Source organism: Castor canadensis, chromosome 11, assembly GCF_047511655.1.
Source record: "Castor canadensis chromosome 11, mCasCan1.hap1v2, whole genome shotgun sequence".
In the NCBI taxonomy this organism is placed as follows: Eukaryota; Metazoa; Chordata; class Mammalia; order Rodentia; family Castoridae; genus Castor; species Castor canadensis.
The window spans coordinates 94537631-94559400 of record NC_133396.1 but is presented as its reverse complement, the minus strand read 5'-3'; the positions used below and the strand labels follow the sequence as shown (position 1 = coordinate 94559400).

Below are 21770 nucleotides of genomic sequence, written 5' to 3'. Positions count from 1 at the left end.
AGGTGCCTCTGGAGTAACAGTCTTTTGGGTATATCCCCAAGAGTGGTATTGCTGGATCAAATGGTAGATCGATGTCCAGCTTTTTAAGTAGCCTCCAAATTTTTTTCCAGAGTGGTTGTACTAGTCTACATTCCCACCAACAGTGTAAGAGGGTTCCTTTTTCCCCGCATCCTCGCCAACACCTGTTGTTGGTGGTGTTGCTGATGATGGCTATTCTAACAGGGGTGAGGTGGAATCTTAGTGTGGTTTTAATTTGCATTTCCTTTATTGCTAGAGATGGTGAGCATTTTTTCATGTGTTTTTTGGCCATTTGAATTTCTTCTTTTGAGAAAGTTCTGTTTAGTTCATGTGCCCATTTCTTTATTGGTTCATTAGTTTTGGGAGAATTTAGTTTTTTAAGTTCCCTGTATATTCTGGTTATCAGTCCTTTGTCTGATGTATAGTTGGCAAATATTTTCTCCCACTCTGTGGGTGTTCTCTTCAGTTTAGAGACCATTTCTTTTGATGAACAGAAGCTTTTTAGTTTTATGAGGTCCCATTTATCTACATCATTGTGATTCTGATTTCCTTCTACAATAAACTCATCATCCCCCTTTGCACAGGTTACAGAAGTTGAAGTGAAAAATTAATCATACCTTCTATCTTATTTGGTGATTTCTAATTTTACTATCAAGAATTTGCTCAAATTTATATCAGTTAATTTGATAAAAGCTAAATGTATTTTTAAATTTTTAATCGTTTTAATTTGTATTTTGAATGGAGATAGTTTAAAATCACAATTCTTCATTGAAGACAATTATTTCTGGGTAAATGATATAAACTTGCAATTTAAAAATAGAAACATGACTCTGGTTCATTAAACAGTTCTTATATAACTCTCCCCTTTAACCTGTCCTCTTTATACTCATAAATTGACTTTTCATTTCTTCACATTCTTCAGAATTATAAATAAATTTCAGTTGGTATCAATATACAACATAATGAAAAAAAAATCAGTGAAGAGCTGTACTTTTTCCTACTGAGTTACAGTAAGACTCAGTAGAGCTTTGATGATTTGTTATTTGCGTCTCCATGATGATGTTAACAGTGTCTTTCACATGTTTTTTTTTTTCTCGGTTTTTGTCTGTAGCTCTTGCTTCTGGTGGCTCTCTTCCAATAACATCACTGGATGCAACTGGGAACCTGGTATTTGCCAATGCAGGAGGAGCCCCCAACATCGTGACTGCCCCTCTGTTCCTGAACCCTCAGAATCTTTCTCTGCTCACCAGCAACCCAGTTAGCTTGGTTTCTGCCGCTGCAGCCTCCACAGGGAACTCCACACCTGTAGCCAGCCTTCATGCCTCCTCCACCTCAGCTGAGTCCATCCAGAACTCTCTCTTCACAGTGGCCTCTGCCAGCGGGGCTGCTTCCACCACCACCACCGCCTCCAAGGCACAGTGAATTAGGCACAGAGCTGGGCTGCCACAAGTCTTTGCAACATGATCAGGCTGCCAGCCAGTTAATAAACTGACAAATGTGATTGGCTTCCTCTCACCATGTTGCAAGGGCAAGAGAGACAAGGGAGAGAAGAAAAAAATAAAATAAAATAAAACCAGAAAAAGGATGGAGACAGGAGAACATTTGCCTAATTTTGTAATAAAACACTGTCTTTTCAGGATTGCTTCATGGATTGGAGAACTTTCTAACCAAATATTAAAAAAAAACAAAAAAAAAACAAAAAAAAAAACAAAAAACAAAAATAAGTGAAAGGACTACTTATCATTTCCAGCAGTCATGATGACACGTTAAGGTGGGTTACCAATTCCAATATAGGAAGAGGATTTCTCATTTGTCTAAATTTCTTTTTTTCTTAAAAAAAATCATTTATATGGGTCTGTTGTACAGGCCATTAAGTCATAACAAGGTGTTTATAATCGTATCAATTGTGTTGGGGGTTCCTTTCTTAACTGGTACAATTTAGGCAGGCCTGTATTACTGTATCTCTATTATTATTGTTGTTGTTGTTTTTATATATCTATATATACATACATATATATATATATGTATATATATATATATATATATATATATATATATATATGTTGGGACATGTTTATCTCTTGCTCCTGGATCCTATTTCAGTGAGCTCCCACACTGTGGGGAGGGGGTTTGGGGTAAGGGGAGACTTGCGTTCTTAACTGCAGGAAATGTTCTTGCTGGTTTCCTTATCCTTGATGACTCTTACAGAGGTGCTAGAAAATTATTTTCTTTTGCCACTTATGCAAGAGGCTTGGTGCAGAAGCTGAAGGCAGTGTGTGCAAACACTCCTACTCCACACACGCCCCTCCCCCATCAGGTGGTGCCTTTGGAGCACTTTTGTGTAGGAAGGAATTCCTGCTGAACTGTAGCTCTCACTCACCCCCAGATCATTGAATGACCCTGAGGCCCAGATCCTGTGGTGCAACAGTGCTGCTTTCTGCTACTTTCAATGGGAACAGCTGTACATGTTGCAGGGCAGGATTTGGTTCCGAAGAGCAAAGACTACTGCAGACACCTAACTTGGTGGTTCTCCTAACTTCTTATCTCTGAAAAATGGTCCTACTGTTGGTGTATTTGTTTGTTTGTTCCCTTTTATGAAAGTTTTTCACCCAAACTTCCTTTGACTTACTTGGCAAAGAAGAAATTGACTTATTGAAACTGGGAAACTTTTCCCTTCCTTGTTTTCTAAAGGAATTCTACTAGACTATTTTCCGCCAATTATAAACCCAAAAGAGGTTACTAAGAAAGCCTGAGGTTGCCACCTTTTCCTGTGGAGAGCTGCAGACTCTCTGTCCACTGGATGATTTATAAACTTCTCTAATCCTGAGATTCTTCTCAGTTCTCTGACTAAAGGAGGCACTTACTGGCTGGGCGTGGGATCCATAGAACCTTTGAAGAAATGCTGAGCAGGAGCTTTGCACACACCGTACGTGTCTCCTGGCTTGTCTCTGATGCTCCTGCTAGGAAGGTTTAATGACAAACACTTCTCTTTATTTGACGTAAAAGTGATTTGCTCCTGTAATTGTTTTCAGGGTGTCTCTAGACTACATAAATGAGCCTATTGAAAAGGAAGAGCTTGTGAAAATGGATGAAGAGGAAAGAGGGTAATTTAGAGATTAAATTCCCCTTTTTGCCACTGTCCTGTTACACTATCTGTACCAAAACTTTCCCAAAAGACTGGATCACTGCAGTGCTCATCTTAGTTCCCTTTCTTATTGGAGTTAAAGGTTCCCATTTGATGTCTGGGGGTGCTTGCTTAAATCTCCTGTGGTCTGCACTTTGTCCCCTTTTTGAACTGGGGGTTGAGAGAGCTTACAGGTGATTTTCCTCCTGATTGTTTTGCTTATGTCCACAAGAGAGCTTGGATTCCATGTATTTGTCTCTCTGTTGCTCAGAAAGGCGGTAACACAGTCACAAATGTGTACCTTTGTTTGTGATCCAAGTGGGAGACAGTCTTAATACTAAAAGTAAGAAACATTTTAGTCCCCTTTTAAATTTCCCTTTAGTTCCTTGTCTTGTTTTATTTCTCAAAGTATTTAATTATCATCCCTAAATTTCCTTTTGCCTACTACTTTCCCTAAAATCCCTCTAAAATCAGTGAACTGCAAGCAGGGAATCTAACAAATGCCCATCCACCTTTTTTGTGTGGTGTGTTTTTCTATGTTTTTTTTTTTTTAAACTAAGCTTGAACCAAAGTCAATTTTTAGCAAGCTGCTGTACTAATGAACTAGTTTGTAACATGCAGTTCAGACACATTGAGGAGATAGATGCTACTGACAATTTCCTTTTCATTGTCTTTATTAATTTTATATAAAAGTTGCTGCTTGTTTTTAATCTTTTATGTTGATAAATTGTAATATCCTCTGGGCAGACAATACCTTGATTTTTAACTAGTTTGTTTAGATTGGTGTGTAAATAGAATGGCATGTCAGTTACTAATTTCTCTCCTCTCCATCAGCTTTTTTCTCTATTGTAGTTAAATTTAATCTTTTATACTGACTTTACATCTCTAACTTTAGTCTGAAAATGATTTTAGGGTTATCAACAATACTGTAGTTGCCCATAGTAATGAGTCCCTCCTTTGAGAGTGGAGGAAGTTAGGAGGAAGGATTCAGGGAGGGAAATGCTGATGCCCAACATACTGCATTAGAAGTTATAGTATGAATTTCCCAAAATTGCTACCAAAGGAAATGTCAAGTCCCAAGGAACTCCAACCCAGTGAGTTAAGAGGACATATAAGGAAGACTATTTTGTTTTCGATACGATTTTTTTAAAGATGATCCCTTCCCTAAATAAGATTCCCCAGCACACTTTATGATTAAAGAAGATAATAAGCTTTAAATGTCAGTGCAGTCGTCTTTTAGTTCCTCCTCTGTCTATATTCACCAGTCAGTTCGGGAAAAGGGATTCTGCCTTTTTTACGTGTATCACCTTAAACCAGCATAAAAAAATCTGTGTGGAAAAGAAAAACTAAATCTTTAGACAAAGATAATTTTAAATTTGTTCTCTTTTATCATTAGAAATAAGTTGTTGTGAAAGGTACTTTACACATGTACACATGAAACACTAATATAGCTTGCTGGAAAGTGTTTACTTTAAAATCACCTCCCATCCCTAGATATTCTGTAGATGATATTGTTTCACAAATACCTTGGTCCTCTTTTGTTTGTTTTATCTCATCTGTTTTTTTTATCATCTCAAGAAATACTTCTTGAATTGAATGAACTATCTCCTAAGCTAAGGTACTCAGACTTAACTTTTAGCCACATTTTATTGGGGGAGTCTGGAAACTAAAGGGGCTATTTGACCAAAAAAAAAGAGGTATTTGTTGCAGTATCTGATATTTAAGAGGAAACACCAGATAGGCCATTACAATTCATTGTTCAGATCTCTTCTTCCTCTTAACAGTTATGCAAGTTTCATTTCATCCCTCAATTTGGTAACACATATTAAGCCAAAGACTAATTTTAAATGCATTTATAGGAATTCTACATTTGCCCATGGTAATGGGCTCTCCCTAGGGAGTAGTGAATGTAATTATTTAAATCTGTTATCATAAGCGATGCAGTTTGGTCATGAACTTTATTTATATACCCTGTGTAAATCTGAAGGGACAGAACAGAAAGATCTAAAAAAGGGCTTCTCACAGGAGCATTATTGTTCTAAGCTCCGTTAATTTAAACGTTTCTGAAGTTCTGTAGGCACCTTTTCAGAATTATGCCTCTTAACTGATACAATACACACTTCCTTTTATTTATTGTCTGAAAGGTTAGTACCATCCCAGTTTATTCAACTTGTTACTCAAGAATGGAACCAAAGGAATCTAACTTTCATTTGGGGCATGACAATACCTATTTATACTTCATGGTAGCTTTATTAGAAATTAACAGTTTTTTAAAAGGGAAAAGAACAATTAAAAGATTTTTGGTGTGATCATCTTGCCAGTATGTTTTACATCATTCATTTGTTGTGAAAGCACAATTATACCTCTTTTTAATGTTATTTTGTCCATTATTCTTCATTTAATTGGAAAGAGGGAAAAATTCTATTATCCAGAAGCACAGATACTTGCTTGACACAGTATTTCAATTCAGCCTAATCTTTAACATTAAATTCTACTTAAGTTTCTGGAAATGTCAGATATATTGGCAAATATAGGGAATGTATGTCAGTTTTAAAAGTACAAAATCCTGATAGGTAATACTGCAATTAGTATATAATATATAATAAACACTTGGCTTATAGAGAACTCTGTGGTTCAGTCTAAAGTTCTTCCCAAGCCATGTCATCCCACAGATCTCCTACTGACAGCCTGCCATGGCCCTGAGGAGCCCCACAGACTAGTCTGCAACCTGATAACCCTTATTAAAGAAGGGCCTCGAATTCTAAACTTCAAGAATTTAAAGTGTACTTACTCTTCAAACTATTAGAGCTGAAAAAAAAGAAAAAGACTGCTAGTACTAATGGGAGAAAAAGGCCTAAAGACCTGAAACTTAAAATTACCCATTTGGGCAAGAATTGATTAATTAATTTACTTATAACCATTGAGTTCACTTATGTATCCATGTGTGAACAGCATTTATTGGGTCACGTTATTTGTGAAACTATAGCCCTGGCACTTTGAAATCATTTTCAGACACTTTATAAAATGGTAAATTTTCATAGTATTTGTCTTCAACATTGAGAAGGAAGAAAATCTTTCCTTGCCATTCCTCTAGAAGAACAACTAAGATATAAGCTTTTGGTAGGTTTGCATGGACAGCACTCCAACACAATTATGGACTTGGTCAGGAATAGGATAAATAAATTGCTTTCATCATTAAAGGCTATAAGGAATGCTATCCTGCCCCATCTTTTTCTTAATCCAAAGATACTGAGACACCTCTGAAATTTCACTTGAAAGGATTCTATCAGGAAAACAGGGAATGTTTCTCAAGAGTTGTCCAGTTTGCACCCAGTTTTCTATATGGTTTGTGAACTGTGGCTTTCTTCTAAGTGTTCTTATTCATAGAATAATTTCTTATTCTGGCTTTTCTGCCCTTAGCCTTTGCTAAAAGCAGTACATTTCAGCAAATCTTATGTTAATACAATAATCTTGATCTCCCTTCCTCTTTTTCTTCCTGTCTTTTTCTCTTTGAATGGTGGTACCTTAGTCTGTGAGGATAATGCTCCTGGGTAACAGCTAGCTTCTGGCACCTTCATAAAATACCTCAGCATAGTTTAACATTGTTGCAGAACTGGTTTTAAACTAAAAACCAAATCAATAAAAGAAAAGAAACTTTATAAATAGTGGAAATAATTATAGCTGTAGTATTTAGTTAAACTAATGTTTATTATGATTGATAAACATGATTGATGCTGTTTATAGGTTACAATTTATAGGGTTAGGGAGGGTTAGGGTGGGGAAAAAGAAGTTGATTATGTTAGAAGGAAAATGTTACTTGTGTGTTTGTTTTTCTTTATGTCTGTCTTGCCAAAGGAAACTTGATATTCCCTGTGATTGGTTTTGGGATTTTTTGACATCTCTTTGGTCTGATCTGCAGCATAATATGTGGTGGCATGCAGGTGACATGTGGGGTATCCAGTAGGTTCAGGGTTCCTAAGGGTGCATATACAACCCTTCTGTGGCTGCCATGCCCCCCAGACCTGCCAGCCTGTCCTAATGATTCATTACCTCTGTACATAGCAAGAGCTTAAGTAAAGGATGAATGTGTGCATATCTGGGTGTGTGGATGAGAAGTAGAAACAGAAATAGACATGCACCAATGAATTTGGAGAGGAGCAGAGAGGTGATTGATGTATACTGATACAGGAAAATTAAGTGAAACAAGTTCTTTTTGTCACCCTTTGTCATATTGCTGAATGTTGTGCTAGTAGCCCAACATCTTAAAACCTTACTTTCTTCTCTCATACCAAGACTAGTTCTGCCTAGATCAAAAACACAAGCAAACCATGAAGCTGAAAGCTCACCTGCTCACTTTACACTTGTAATAAGGTATGACCTGTAAGGACTGGTTGGTTGGTAGGAAAAGGAAAGTATTGTTCTTTGTTAGAATGTGAATGAGAAATGATGCCAGTTTAGGAAAAATAAAGAGCCTTTTCTGCCCATATTTGGGGACAAACTTTGTTGGCTCTCTGAGTTCAGATATAGACTATTATCTCCAGAGCAGCTTTTTTTTTTTTTAAGTAAATGATCCATCTCACAGAATTTAAGTGGAATTTGATTTGTATACCAAAGATTGATATGCCATTACTCATCCTTACATTTTCAAAACAGAGGGTCTAGGAGCAAAAAGTTGAAATTTGGAAAAGCTTTACTTTGATTCTTCCCTTTTCCCTCCCTCCTTCCCCACTTTTTGAAAGAAGTCATATTAGTGTGTCTGCCTTTGGAAAAGAGATTGATTTTGTTTCACTCCAGTGGCTCTGTATAGATGGATAGAGTTGCTCAGTGTAGCATTGATGTTCTTGGAATTGCTGAGAAACTTTAGGAGGACAAAAAATAGGGTAAAATTCTTTATTTCCGTGTATCTAATATTTATAAATAGAGCCAGTCCAGCCTGTTTGAGTCCATATTAGATGTGGTATCTTTGTTTCGTCTTTTGTAAAGAAATATTTTCAAGAGCAGGATTTCGTGAAAAAGTAAAAGATCTTCCCTTATTCTTCTGTAGAGCTGTTTTGTTCCACAACGTTTTTATGATACGGGCTTAGGAAATTGAGTTGGTCATTGTTTAGGTGTGCTATTAATAGGACACAAACAGGGAAAGAGGAAAAGACGTACTCTAATTGCCCATCAGAAAAGATCAGGTTGCAGAACTTCATGAAAGCTTCACTAATAATCTTACTGTTCTGACCTTTGTGACTGTTCACATCACTAGATAGGTTTATAAGGTGATAGGGATATTAAAGACGGGAAAACAAAGTGTGCATTATAAGCACTTGGAGCATGAAAATGAAGCTCCCTGTGGCCTGGAAGGACAGACATGGTTTATGATTCTTTCTGTGCCCCTGAGTCTGCCCACACTGCACAGGGCTCCACCATCCCATACCACCTCTGGTTCAAACCCAGGACGCTGTCAAACCTAGACCCTAAACTAATTTACTGTTTAAAAAAAAAAAGGTTGAGGTCTGCTGCAGTGTTTTCTTTGTTTACTCATTCATCATTATTTAACTTGGCTACCACCTCACAAAAGCACATTAGGGCTTCTTTCATAAATTGGCAGTGGCATTGGCTTCTCCAATAATATATCCCAAAGTCTGCAGGCAGATAACCAGACACAGTACTGTTTAAAAATGCAACATATAAATACTTAGTTCCTTAAAATTGCTATCTGTTTCAAATAAAAATGGACAGACCCAACTCCCATCTAGCCCTAATAGTGTCTCAAGGTCTGAAAAATACAGGAAAAAAAATGCACTTTCAGAATCTGAAATGACAGTGTCTCTTAGGTACACTATAGTTGTAGGCCAGTTGGGAGGGGAGGGGGGGGTGCCATGTCTTTGGTTCCATTCCTACATGAGTCTGCAGAAGGCGTGTTCTTTCTAAGAGTAGAGTGGATTAGTGCCAGCCTAATTGGGTTCAAAACTGCAAACAATTGGAGAAAAGAAAGAAAGAGATCACTAGGTGCCAGTGGCTCATGCCTGTAATCCTAACTGCTTGGGAGGCTGAGATCAGAAGGATCACAGCTTAAGGCCAGCCCAGGCCAATAGTTTGCAAGCCCCCATCTCAAAATAACCAGAGCAAAATGGACTGGATGTGTGGCTCAAACAGTAGAGTGCCTGCTTTGCAAGCACAAAGCCCTGAGTTAAACCCTAGTCCCACCAAAAAAAAAACAAGAAAGAAAGTAATCACAAGACTGCAACCATATTATAACATCGACTTTGTACAACATAATGGTGTGTCTCCTCTAAGATCAAATGGGAGAGAGAAAGACTTCTTCCAGCTTCTTACCTCTGCTTGTGTGGGCATGTGTGCATTAGTCAGTCCACAGGAAGTCTCACTCTGCTGGAAACGCCTCTTTCTAGAGTAGGCCGCAGTCATTCCCCTCGTCTATGGTGTAGCTAGGTGAGTAAGTGTGGGCTTTTCTGCCCACCACAAGTCCAGGAGCTGTTGTATACCTCATTCCTAACTCGTGATTGAGTAACTTGCTTTAACTTCCTCTTGACCCTACAGAGTTGCCAACTCCGCCCTCCCTCTTCTCTCCCTCCTCTTCAGTAATGTTGAACTCTGGCCTATAGCATCATGAGACCTGTAGCAGAGGGTGGGACCCCTAAAGCCTCTGAATGTTGCTGCTTTAAAGCTACTGCAAACTGAGGGCAAATTGCAATCTTCTGTTTCTTTTTGTTGTGAGGGGTCTTACAGGTCTCCTAACATCTGGTTTCTCTGCCACCTTGCCTTTAAGGGCTGCCAGTTGTCCTCGCCCCACCCACCCCATATTTCTTACTGTGGGCCACACATCACCTTCTGTCTTTGCCTTTTCCTGGGTAGGGTAGAAGCTACCCCCTTCCCTCTGAGGCCTCAAAGTTCTGTGTATTTTCAGGACTTGGGGTAGAAGGGAGGACACCAAAGTTTCCTTTAAGCTGATGTCTGCATACACATTTCACTTTTTTTCCTTTGACATGACCAAAAAGAAAAAAATCCAAATATTTAAGTTGCTTATTATTATTAATATTATTATTATTTGACAATCTTATATTCAGTAGGCTTTCTAGAAGCTGCATCCCCAGCCCTTCCACCTTTTCTTCGAATGTAGTTCTCAACCTTTAATTCCCACCCCCAAAGTTGAGAAAACGCTTAGCCAGGTCATAATTCTGCTGCTATAAGCCAGGGGAGGGTGGTTTCTTTGTTTTGTTTTGTTTTGTTTTTAAAATTTCCAGCCAAAACCAAAGATTTCTTAATGATTGTATAAACTCAAAACAAACAAAAAAACCAAAGAAAGGGGAAGTCTTCGGCATCAATCCAGTCTGTGGCGTCCTGGCACTTAGAGGCATGAAGCCAGGGCAAGGTGGAGGGATTCTGACCGGATGGAAAGGGCACTCAAGCTAATTTCCACATTTGGGGTTTTGTGCAGCTGCATGCTCAGGAGTTTGTCCCTTGCCAACTTGTGAGCATGCATGGAACAGATTGGCATTTCAGATTTTTCCAAAACAAAAGCCAAACCCCTTCACCATAACCCTCTGACAACAACCGGGTCCACATGGACTTAGCTGGGAGCTGCTGCTGGACCTGCCCATGGACTCCACAGAGTGGGGGAAGCTGAAGACTCTGGTGCACAATTGGCTGCTCTGCTGGGTGCTTTCACCTCTGGGGCTGGGCGGACATGCTGAGGGGCCCTTCTGAGCCTTTTCTGTCTTTTCCTTTACTGGAACTGCTTGGAAGTGGCTGTCCTGTTTGTGAGAAAACATGCAGAATGATTATCAAGCCTTTCATTTCTTTTTTATTGTAGTTATGTTTCCTTTTTGCAGCACCACTGTGCAACTATGCATTGTATTTCACAACCTTTGTGCTAAGTAGATGCCTGTGACTTTTTAACTTGGGGGGTGGGGGGTTGCAAACAAAGGAACTTTTTACATGGATCTTTTTAATCTCAGTTAATTGGGGGAGGGGGGTATTTGGTTCTAGGGTCATACAAGCTCTATCCCAAAGCAAAATCCAAATGTTAATAATATTAGCCTGATGCAGATACCAAAGATAATTTCTCTCCTGCAGAACCTTAGACTTGTGTATTAAGTACGATTACCCAGCACTTGCATTAGTCTAACCTCAGTAATTCCAAAGCTTAGATGTATATTTTGGTATATTTCTGGGATATTAAAAAAGTCATTTAACTTCTTGTTTGTTTCTGTGTAATGCTCTTAAAGTCATAGCATGAAAATAATTGAACTGTCCTATTCTTAGTAGTTTGAAATAATAGTATTTTTATATGTTTTCGGTGTGTCTATTGTATGTATTAACATAACAGTTTTCACTGCCTAGGTGTTCATAATAAAAAAGAAAATGAAAAAGTTGTGAGTGTACATAATATTCAGTAATAAGCCTCCATCGAGTATCAATTTAGATTGCATAGTCAATGGTTACTATGCCCAACTGGGATTTGGTTTTGTTTTAAAGAGACAGTGATCGTGTTTTTCTAAAGATGTTTTCTTTCCTGTAACTTTAAATGTTTTAACTTCCCCACCTCTTCTTCCTTTTTTTTTTTTTTCCAATTAATATTGATTCAGGGGTGTTTTTCCACTGTTGTCAAGGGAGGGACACAAGGGGAATTGGCTCCTTGGCCTCCCAAAAAAAATTTATGTACTTTAAAATGTGAGTTTGAGTTCGTGAAAACTTCAGATGTTGTGTAAATTATTCTTTCCAACATTGTCCAGCAGCTTTACTGAGGCAGTGACAATTCTTGAGTGGTTCATTGGGAGTCCTTTTACATTTCTCCTTAGATGACTTTGCAGTCTGGGTGGCTATTGTATAGCCTCACTGCCCCAGAGCACCTGTTTAGCCCGTTCCCCTCTGATGGGAATATTTTTAAGAATCAGTTGATAACTTGGAACGCTGGACCTTGTTATCTGTGCCCCTAAGGAAACACATTTCTGGGTTTTAAAACTCTGAAACACAAGCAATTCTACATGTTTGGCTATTAGCAGATGCCTCCTGAGGCCTAGGGAGGTGGTGGGGACCATGAGCGGTGCTGTCTCTTTAAAAGTGCCCTTTATATGATTCCCCCTCCTGGGGCTGCCTGAGGGGCTGTAAGCTTGGGAGAGATTGTGTCAGTGCCAGTGAATCAGAATGAAATGGTAGATTTTGTGTAGATGCATTTGTCTGCTGTAATTTTTTTATATATATTAAACTTACTGTAACTGTACAGTTCATTTCTGTTGTAAAACATCATTAAACCATTTTCCAAGTGTTTTCACATTGTTTGAGTTTCTATGAAGTTGTGAAGCATTCTCTCGGACTACTCACCTCACCTTACATAAACTTTCCAAAGTATTTTCCCAGCATATCCTCTCAGGAACCCAAGTCACTGTAGGGACCTTCAATTCACTCCATCCCTTCCAGCTTCCTCCTGTGCTCTCTGGGGAGCTGTGGCCACTGCACTTCCCCCTCCAGACCCTTAGTGTGGTTTAGTGGGACCCTGAGTTGAGTAGCAGTAGTCTCCTTCAGACCCAAGAGCTTTGTGTGATCAAACACACAGGCCCTTGATTGATCCCACAAGGGAACTCTTCAAAGCTCCCTTCTCACTGCATACGCGACTGCAGAACTGCCATTGAACTCAACTTTTCAGGATTTATTGTTTGACTGCTAGGCCTCTAGCATTTCTTGCCAGGCCCAGAACATTCATTCTCCAGGGGGTCCTCGGAAGGAGACTAGTCCTGAACTGGCATCTGGTTCTTCTGTGTGAGGGCACACAACTTAGCTTCCTCTGGCTTATTATACTATTTAACATCTGGTGTCTTCATACAATTCACTGATTTCACAAAAAGGAAAATTTGAATCTCAAAATGAATTTCCTAGAGAGAAAATTTCAGCTTGTGGGAAGTGTCCTGTAGTCTGATGTGTGATTATAAATTTGAAGATGGAGTGAGTTTCCATCTCAAGATGAGGTTACTGTCCTGTATAGGGACAAATCAGGAAGTCAGATAGGGGGTCCTCTTCTAAGAACTCACTCATTTCCATTCCTTATCTTCTCCTATTTATAACTTTCTTGTAAGTTTGTAAAGTTATTCTTGTAAAATAATTTCAAGTTTTTAACAAATCCACTGTTTGGCAGAAACAGTGGCAGTTTCCTAACCTAAGAAAGACTTCGGCAAGCAAAACCCATGTGTCACATCCTAAGAACGAGCATAAATACAGATGAAACGGTGATCCTGAAATAGCTCTATTCTAACTCCTCAGGGGTCACATGAGACCCCTACAAGAGGGTGTGAAAAGCATCTGCTCTTGGTGGGCCTTTTCTTGCTCCAAGGACCAGGGACATGGGTAGTGAGAGCTCCACCATGAGTTCACAGAGGTAGGTGCTGTCCCACAGCTGAAACCACCAAACCCCCAAATGCAGCAGCAGTTCTGTGAAAGAGGCTCACAGCACAGTAACTGGCTGTGACTTGTGTGAGGCTTTGAGTCCTCTCTGAACATGCCCCCTTAGCCAGCATCAATCATCTGCCCTCTGTTCCTGACTGCCAAGGCTGGCTTGTGTTTTGCTTCTACTCATTTGCAAACCAAAAGCATCAGGTGTTCTCCCAAGAAAAGCCTTGAATCTTGAAGGAAAAGATACAATATTGAGAGATTCCATCATTTATAGATACAAGTAATTGTGTGAAGTAATTTTCCTCAATGCAAATAAAATTCCGCATTTTCTTGATTGGGGACACACTCTTTAAATACGTGAAACAGAACCATTTATATTTAGTGTAGTGTTTTCCTCAAAATAAGTTGATGTATTATCTTACAATCTCGTGTCTTGGGGTGAAAGGATGCAGTCATGCTATGTAGAAGCCATTGCCAGACCCTAGGAAAGGCAAGAGTCTGGCCATCCCAAGTATAGCCACTTTTACTTTGGATCCAGGGCTTTGTTCTAGGAAATCCTGTTTCTTGCATCTGTGTCTGTAGGCCCATCTGCTTAGTTCTCCCAGCTTGCTCTCCCTGTATAGTTATGCTGCAGGTAGCCTAATAATCTCCCACCCCAGGTTAGCTCTAGCCACCATAGCTCACTGTCAGCTCTCTCGCCTGCTTCGCCTGGCCCCCACATGCTCTTGACAGAATTGGGTCAAACTATTTTCAAGCCAGCCATGCAGGTCACACAGCCTGTATATAACTCAGTTGATCTTGAAACTAGGTCTAGGACAAGCCTTAAAAGTCCAGTGAGTCCAAGTCCCCTGTGAGACCGGGTTATAAATCAAAGGCCTTCTCTTTGCAGCTGCCTCAGTCAGTTATCACATGTGCCTGGTGGTGTGTGCGTTGCTGTTCAATCCCTAATTTTGAGGAGCTTTTAACAGATTGTGTTGGACTTCTTTTTAGAAAAGGCCAAGGAATAGATTTCAGAGTCTTTACCCAGTATTAATTGGTAGGCTTGATGAGTTGTGGAGGGTTAGCCACTGCAGCTAGAGGAAATACTGCTAGTGGCAGGGCCACCTTTTATGGCAGAAGCTGATCTAAAAGAGCTCTGTTGTCCACCACTCACCCCACAACCCTGAGAATGAGACATTTGGTGCTATGGTATCAATTTTTACTTAGTCCTGGACACCCTCTGCTCCCAGCACTGCAGGACATCTTTCCCATTACCCTCCCTGGGTTTAGACATTCGACCCAGGCCCAGCCCACACTTGCTCGCACTGCCCTCTATCCCAAGGTACAACACTAGCCTAGCTACTACACTTGCTTTACACTGGCCCTGCCCTGATGGCAGCATTCTGGGCACTGGATGCTCCTGTGTCCACCTGCATGTTCCCAGCAGAATCAATGCTTTTTTCCCTTACAAAGGCAGCGTGTTGATATCCTGAAGTCTGCATTACCATCCAGGCTTGACTACTCAAATAATGCTGAGAGCAAAACACATTTTCGCAAGGACATTTATTATGCAAAATAGTAAAGCTTTAGGGAGCCAGTATAAATTAAAACCAAGAAGAGCAAAGAGGGTTTTCTGTCCGTGGCCATGTCCCCTTTCATTACACTGCAAGGTTGCAGTGCGTGGACTGAGGTTTCTCCCATCACGCCACTACCGTGGCAGCCTTAGGGTTCTGTGGGATGCTGGAAGGTCTTTCTGCTCCAAGTGTGGGAGGAACCAAGCACTGGGAAGAAGGCAGGACTTGCTCCCTTCTCTTGCTCCCTCCCTCCCATGTGTTTCGCTCATCATCTGTAACAACATACCGGTTCGCACACAAGTCATTTGCCCTTTAAGAATGAGAATCTGTGAAGGTAAGGACAGTCTTGTCCCTGGAACATCTGGCACACTGATTTGGTGATCTGGAAAGCAGGCCTGATAGACCAGTATCCCTTCATAACCATTACCCTGTGCCTGGACCTCCCCCACTCACTGCTTCCTTTCTTCAGCCTGGCTGGTGACACTTGCCCAGGTTCCCTCCCACCTGCCCTTCTGCCATCCTTTTCACACCCAGCCCAATTACAGTGGAAGATTGACAACAGAAGCCAAATTTACAGCAGAAGAGAAACCACTCACATACTAATAGAACAATACAGACAGGAGCTGTGCTAACATTTAGGGATTCCTTAGGGATTTTACAAAACAACTCAGAGGTGAAAGGGAGTATGCCTGTCCCAGGCCAGAGCATGGAACCACACAGAATGAGTGGCCTGGCTATAGTTAGTTACCAGCAAACCAGAGCCCGGAGAACAGGGACATCAGCCCTGGGGGGACCCTCTCCCATAAAGAGACCAGGGATAACATTCTGTGCATGGTGGTTTGAAATTGGAGACCAAATATGATAACTTGAAGTATCCCGTTCATAAAAGGAATGCCTTGGTGGCCGAAAATGAATGAATTGAGTTGTAAATGCTTTTCCTGTGTCCATCACAATCTGGGTGTCAGCAGGCCAGGCCTGTGAATGGGAAATCCCCTGGCTGTTAGCGAGGGGGTAGATTCTGCATGTGGAGGGCATCATACATGTCCTTGGTGGCTGTGCTGAGCCCCTGGTGAAAGCAAATCAGAGAAGAGAGGTCAGGAGCCTGCAGGTGCCGGCTGATTGTCTGCAACCCACCCCATGATCACCCCATGCCCAGACTCCAAAAACCCAAAACATTCCCCTCATCCTACAGGTAGGCACTGCTGAAAAGATGGGTTCTGTGTCCTGCTGCTAATGGCCTTGAAGCAACTCCTCTCCAGCTAAATTCTCACCCCTCTTTCCAAGTGCAGTGCCCTACAGCGCCTGGGCATAGCCAACTTCCTGTCAAACCAGAGGGAGGAGGGCCCCCACCTCACCACCTTGAATACCGAGCTGGAATCCGGGGAAGGCCAGGTCTCCTCCATTGAATCTGCTCTCCATGATATGTGGGCCCACAGGAAGCCTAGACTTGTCACAGGGAGAGTAGCACCTCCCTGGCCTCAGCCCTAATCCATGAACCTCCTTCCCAGGCCTGGCTATTGCAGTGTGATCCCTGTCTGGCAAGCAATGCTGGTCCCAGCCTCACTGGAAGTCCTCTCTTTTCCAGGGGCTGGGAAGAAGACAGGCTACCAGCAGCTGCCAGCAGGCAAATTTCTGGAACCCTGTTGATATCATTCTGTACTCAGGCAAGCCCACGAGAGACAGGAGAAGAGAGACAAACCAATACGGATCCTATTTTAAAGAAGTAGGTTGACTTTATACTTCGTTTGCATAATCATTTGCACTAGTTTGCATACCAGGTACCTGATTACAACAGCATTTTTCTTTTGAAGCTGCCTTTTTTGCTTCAATCTTCTACCCATCCTCCCAGATCTTATTAAATTGGAAGATTCAAACTAGAGCAAGGGCCCAGCATGGTGGACAAAGAGACAGGACATCACTTTTTGTATCATCCTTTGTCTGCTTCTGTCTGTACTCTGGGGAGGCCACAGCCCCTCTGGACAGTTGCTGCTGTCTGCTGTGGCCAAACAATGCATGGGGCTCCCTCAGCCCTGACCTAGAGATATGTTGGCAGTAGAGTTGCCACTGGTCTACATTAGTGCCCTGGACTGGCTGCTGTCAAGAGCTGGTGCTACTAGCAAGCACACCTTGAGACCCTCAGTCTCTCTCTCCCCTTGTCACACAAGTGCCACCCCAGGAAGAAGGGCCAGCAGCTCTTACCTGGTAAAGGCCATCCTGCCCCTTGCCTCTCCGCCGCTGTGAAGTGAGAAGGGAATTAGAAAGCAAAGAAGTCAGCAGTAGAATTCTTGCTCAAGTGCCCCTACTCAAGAGGTCCCTAGAAAGTCAGTGGTAACTGTCTCCCATCCAGCACTCTCTCCCTGGGAAAGAAGGGTCCTCAGACCCCTGCACAAATGTTCACCTCTGCAGAGTAAGGTGAGGCCTGGCTCTAATGGGGACCAGGTTCACTCTGTTCCACTGACATCCTCATGGAATCTGGGCCTCATTAGGACCTAGCCCTGTCGCTGGTTGCTTGGAATTGAAGGGCTTCTCTGTTGCTCTTGAATCTTGGCCCGTCACAGATGTTCACTAGTACAGCAACCGCATGAGGTTATAAGATCTGTTGCATATCAAATCCTGCTCCCCTATAGACTCGCTATATGACCTGGGTAAGTTATTTAACCTCCTTGTGCCTTGCAGGACAAACATTTCTCATTAGTTATTGTGAGAATTAAATGGGAACACCTGACCACACAGGCTGAGGATACAGAAACTGTGCAGTCACACAGGGTCCCTTCTCAGAAGGACTCAGTGTTTCACTGTCACCATTTTGAAATTCTTATGACATTATTTAGGAACAAGGGGCCCTGCATTTCCACTCTACCCTGGGATGCATGGTCCTCAGAGTTGATCACACACTGGCATACACTAAGCACTCACCATCTACTGTTAACAGTGACCAACTGGACTTACTTCCCCAAAACTTAGGTTGTCACAGAACCTAGATTCACTTCTCAGTCCTGACAGAACTCCAGCCTTCCTTAGCGTCTCAGGGACTGTCCAACTGGGTGAGAGCCAGAGGCCCCTTGTGGCAGTCAGCACATGGGCTTTTGAAAGTTGTAGAAGAAACAGATATTGGAAAAGAGGGTCCATAGCAGGTATGTATGACCCATTAGGAACTTCCTTGGGAATTGAGAGAGCAACACTCACCTCGCCTTTCATCCCAATCTCACTGTAGGCCTCAGCCATCTTGTCTTTCTGCAGTGCCTGGAGAAGGGGTGAGACACTGGTTTTACTAACCTTTAATGCAGAAAAAGTGGGCTCTCCAATAAGAGGAAGCTTCTGGATTCCCAAATGGGCAGGGGGCGACCACAATCAAGGTTCCAAGTCTTATGTACCCAAACATCTCCAACCAGTTTCACCACAACCCGCTCCTTATCCTCAGTCTTCAGAATCTTCTCTGAGCTGCCAGCCCATTGCATTGAGCGGAGAAGCTCAGGTTAGGCTCAGAAAGGTAGGATGTAGAGTTGCAGACTGGGGCAGGGGTATTGGACAATACCAGGGTTTGCCTGTAGTCCCCAGAGTCATTTATTCAAGCCTGTTATCTCTACAAAGCTAACACCGCAGGCTATAAATCAACCCTTTGCAGGAGGAAAAGGAGGCAGCTCCCTTTACAGTAGGTTACCACCTACTATGGGCCCTTGGGTGTCCTGAAACAGCAATCAGGTTCACACCCATGGTGGCGAGGTGGACTTTTGGATAAGAGGAAGCATTCAAGAGAATACTTCACCCCCAAGAGCAGCAGCCCCTCAGAGGGGCCCTCCTTCCCAGACTGGCCTAAAGTTAACACCCCTTCCCTAGGCTGGTGGACCTGGGAACTCCAGCAGCAGATTCAGGGCTGATGGAACGCAGAAGGGCAGGGAAGGAGAGGTGATGTGACACTGTTCAGGTAAGGATTCTTTCTAAAGCAGCTATGTTGCCAGCTGCAAGTGGATGAGACATGACTTGATCCAGGGAAGGAACAACCTGGACAGAAAGACTGGAGCCAGGAGGAAAGCCTTCCTCCATCCCCTCTATCCAAGTCTCTACAGTAAAATGTGAATTCTCCTCTACTCACATTGTACAGGCCTTCCTGGGGATTCCTCCTCCTCTGCTGTTGGAGACAAAGGGGAGAAGTTAGAGGAGGCAAGTTCAGGCTATGAGAATGCAGCAAGTCTGGTCCTGCCCTCCTTACTCCCCCATTCCACTCCACCCATGGCTCTGCCATCAGCCCCTCTACTCCTGCACTCCCCCAGCCTTACCTAGGCCACTTTCAGGCTCTGACAACACTATGCAACTCACACTAGATTATGCACACCTGCACATACACTTTTCCCTTCCTGCCTGGCCTACCTAGCTCCTGCCTTGCCCAGGACAGGCCTCAGGGATGCCTGTTGATGGCCTGTCCTGATGATGGCCCTTGCAGACATACCCCCATATGTATCACAAGCTTACAAGTGGGCGTCAGCTGCAGATGAAAGGTGCTGTGTAACCTTATTTGGAGCAAGGGCAGCCACTGTTTGACAGGTCCTACTGAGTGAGAGGTGCTATGAAGAGACTGGTCCTCTCCTTCCTTGACCTTCCCCCACTCCCTCCTGGTTCAGATAAGAGGAGGACAGAGAAGGGCTGAAGTTGGAGGATGGAATGGAAGTTGTCAAGGAAATCAGTGGTGTCTGCTACTGTCCATGCACTCTCAGAACACATACCCAGCACAGGACTGAGGGCCTAGCTGAGGGCTGAATGGAAAAGTGTGACCAGGAACACCAGACGTCACCAGGCAGCTACAGGCAGTACTGCCTTTAAACCGAGCAGTCCTGGCTTTTGTCCTGAGTCCTGCTCTTCAGAGGCCTCTACTCTGGCTTCATCCAGGCTGCTCCCCTCCCAAGGGATAGAGACTACAAAGCCAAGAGGACAGAGCCATCCAGGAGTCCAACCCCATGTCTGGAGGAGTAGCCAAGCCCCTGAATTGTGGTCTTAACCCCTTCCTGTGAGGACCTCATCATCAGGTCTATCCTCCTGGAGGCAGATGGGACAACCGTGTGTGTATTTCAGGAGGTTAAGGAGTAATAAGGGGAGGTGGACAGAGCTTAGATTTGAGAACCAGGGTAGCATATTCATGCACTCGAGGCCCCTTATACTGCAGAATGGAGCCAAGAAGAAAGGGAGAAGGGGTAACAGTGAATGGGTCTCCATATCCTTCGGCCAGGCCTATCCCTGTGGAGGTGGTGTTGTACTGTGTACTGTGCTATTGCTAGAGCTCTTCTCCCCCAAGCACAGCCTGTCCCCAACAGCAGAGGCAAAAACAGGAGCTCCCTACCTGTTTTCCTCCCATCTCAGGGTCCCGGGCCCCCCTCTTGTCCAAAATGTCGTACTCCTCTCTTCGTCCTAGATTGAGCTCCTAAAACAAATGAGAAGGTGTCTCACTCGTGAAAAAGAAACTTCCAAATGATGTGGCCAGCTGGACTGGTGAGTATGGTTTCCCTTTTGGTGGCTCACAAAAAAGTGAGCAGGGATGGGTGTAGGGGAGGTAGAGGGAACTGGTTCTTTGGATACCATCATTCAGAGAACACACATTACCAGAATGGTGGACAGGATCCCCATTGTCACTTTTGTACTATGTGTTGATCTAATGGGGTAAAGGATACATTCCCACCAGCAAGAAGAGGAGGCTGGAGAGGGTTATTAACAGAACCAAAGTCTCCCTGTGCAGGCAGTGTGGTCATTTTTCCCTCTGTTGTGAAGATTCTGAAACAATTCTTTCTCCACCTGCCTCTAGCCTTTGCCAATTGCTGATGGAAGATGGGGCTCCCTGGAGGCGGGCCTATGCCATGCATCAAATCATGCATCAAATCAAAATAGATTCAACAACTTGTCACAGAGCTGAGGACCAGATCTCTAGCTAAGACTCTCACCAGGGAATTCTCCTAGGTCCCAGGACAGAACTGTCCTTTCCGTGTGAGTCTGCAGTGCAGGGACTTACATTGTAGAGCTGGTTCTGGCCTTGCTGGTAGGCGGGGACGTCTGGGCTTCGGCTGAACTGTAACAGAGCAGACAGGATCCAGTCACAGCCCCGCGCGCTGGCCGAGGGCGCAAGGCGCCGCTCCTTGGCAGAAGAGGTGCAGTGCCGGTGCCGTGCTGCTGTGGCTGCCCGGCGTGGTAGCCCTCCTTTCTGAGCCCAACTAACCTTTGTCCTCCTACCTGTGACCCAGGCGTCCACAAGGTTGGCTCCTGGATGGGCTGAAGTTTCTTCCCACTCCGCGCCCATCCTCCGGTAAGTGCCTTGCTCTTGCGCAAGGGTGCAGGGCTAAGGGTCCGCGCCCCAAATTTGGGAGGCGGGAGGGTTCCCCAGGGTCCTTTCCCCCAGTGACCCTCAGGACACTCAATGTCTGCACAAGTGTCTTGGGTGTTTTAAGTGCACAACTCTGCTCTCTGCCACAGTTCAGAGGCACCTAGCTAGGAAGCCTCACAAGGCTTAGTGTCTCCAGCATCTGCTCCAGGCTTACACAACCTTAAACCTTTGCCAGTCCATTGCAAGATCTTACAGAGTCACAGGTTTTTCAAATAAAATTGTATGCCAGAGTCCAAAACCCAGAAGAGAAATGGGTTAGGATGTGCTGAAGTGATGACAATCTTCCATCCTCCACCCACCCCAAGCCCAGCCCCTCCAA

At 43.2% G+C, this 21770-nt stretch overlaps 2 protein-coding genes across 9 annotated transcripts in view; one reads left to right on the top strand and one right to left on the bottom strand.

Annotated features, from left to right (window-relative positions):
* Positions 1 to 12422, top strand: part of Pou2f1 (POU class 2 homeobox 1) — a 140305-nt gene extending 127883 nt beyond the window's left edge. For 7 of the 8 annotated variants that reach the window (XM_074047579.1, XM_074047578.1, XM_074047577.1 and 4 more), the window contains one exon: positions 1130 to 12422. In XM_074047579.1, the coding sequence (XP_073903680.1) occupies positions 1130 to 1440 (311 nt within the window). In that variant the 3' untranslated portion in view covers positions 1441 to 12422. The remainder of the gene's footprint in view (positions 1 to 1129) is intronic. The other variant, XR_012438848.1, reaches the window with a different exon arrangement.
* A 2637-nt stretch (positions 12423 to 15059) lies between these two features.
* Cd247 (CD247 molecule) overlaps positions 15060 to 21770 on the bottom strand; it is a 69597-nt gene continuing 62886 nt past the window's right edge. Inside the window, exons 3-8 of the mRNA XM_074047583.1 lie at positions 21083 to 21139; positions 20420 to 20500; positions 19181 to 19216; positions 18274 to 18330; positions 17287 to 17322; positions 15060 to 16153 (exon numbers count right to left, since the gene is read on the bottom strand). Of these exons, the coding sequence (XP_073903684.1) occupies positions 16088 to 16153; positions 17287 to 17322; positions 18274 to 18330; positions 19181 to 19216; positions 20420 to 20500; positions 21083 to 21139 (333 nt within the window). The 3' untranslated portion in view covers positions 15060 to 16087. The remainder of the gene's footprint in view (positions 16154 to 17286; positions 17323 to 18273; positions 18331 to 19180; positions 19217 to 20419; positions 20501 to 21082; positions 21140 to 21770) is intronic.